The following is a 1,181-nucleotide window of genomic DNA, read 5'->3' on the forward strand; positions in this document are numbered from 1 at the left end:
GTGCCGGGCGCTCTGCAGAGCTGTGCAGTGGGGCAGATGCTGGGAAACTGAGGAACAAGAGGTTAAATGACTTCCCGAGACCGGCTCTCCCCCGCCCCTTGCCAGTTCAGGCCCCGTGTGCTGTTGCTATTACCATCCAGGATGGCCCGAGACAGCCGCTGCTGGGATGGTCGGGTTCCCCCAGACCCGTGCCTGGGAACTGGGTGGGGCTCGCAGAGCCTGGCAGCCGACCTCAGACCACAGCCCCGTTGTTGCCCCTTCCGGGACGTTGGGAAGGGGTGGGGGCCTCTGCCTGCAGACCTCTGTGGAGACACTGCTGGTGACAGGACATGAGGCCTGGGATGGGGGGCTGGGGCTGCCTGCTGCTGACTGTGGCCGAGGCCACCCTGGTGCTGCTCACGAGGCCCCCAGGTGAGGACCCCCTGGGCACCCCCACCTCCCGGCCCTCACCTGGGCTCCCCTCAGACCCTCATCCTGGGCCCCCCCAGCACCTCCCAGACAACTCCAGGTAGCCTGGAACTCCTATACGGGGCACTCCAGGGCCTTCACCCAGGGCCTTACCCAGGCACCTCCCCAGGTAGCCCCCAGTGCCCTGGGACTCCCGTGCAGGCACCCCAGGGCCTCTACCTGGCACCCCCCAGGTGACCCCCAGTAACTCTGGACCCCCACCTGGTCCAGCCACTTAGACTCTTGCTGGCTGCCCTCTCAGGACTCAGCTGAGAACGGGGGGAGGCCCAGCTGGGGTCAGAAAGACCCGGGTTTTCTGGGGTCTAGAGTCCTCTCCCCACACACTCGGGGGGTTTCTCTTGGCTCCTTAGTCTCCAGCTCATGCTCTGTGTCTCTCTCTGTCTGTCTGTGTCTCTCTGTGTCTCTGTCTCACCGTATGTCTCTGTCTCTGTCTCTCTGTGTCTCTGTCTCACCGTATGTCTCTATCTGTGTCTCTCTGTGTCTCTGTCTCCCCGATGTCTCTGTGTCTCTCTGTGTCTCTGTCTCCCCGATGTCTCTGTGTCTCTCTGTGTCTCTGTCTCACCGTATGTCTCTGTGTCTCTCAGTGTCTCTGTCTCACTGATGTCTCTGTGTCTCTCTGTGTCTCTGTCTCCCCGATGTCTCTGTGTCTCTGTCTCCCCGATGTCTCTGTATCTCTCTGTGTCTCTGTCTCACCGTATGTCTCTGTGTCTCTC

The 1,181-nt window shown here is 61.8% G+C and overlaps 1 protein-coding gene across 1 annotated transcript in view; it reads left to right on the forward strand.

Annotated features, from left to right (window-relative positions):
• Positions 1-329: 329 nt before the first annotated feature.
• PRSS57 (serine protease 57) overlaps positions 330-1,181 on the forward strand; it is a 7,359-nt gene continuing 6,507 nt past the window's right edge. The window contains exon 1 of the mRNA XM_004378695.1: positions 330-411. Coding sequence (XP_004378752.1) covers positions 330-411 — 82 coding nt within the window. The remainder of the gene's footprint in view (positions 412-1,181) is intronic.

The sequence above is a fragment of the Trichechus manatus genome, unplaced genomic scaffold (genome assembly GCF_000243295.1).
Source record: "Trichechus manatus latirostris isolate Lorelei unplaced genomic scaffold, TriManLat1.0 scaffold00057, whole genome shotgun sequence".
NCBI lineage: Eukaryota > Metazoa > Chordata > Mammalia > Sirenia > Trichechidae > Trichechus > Trichechus manatus.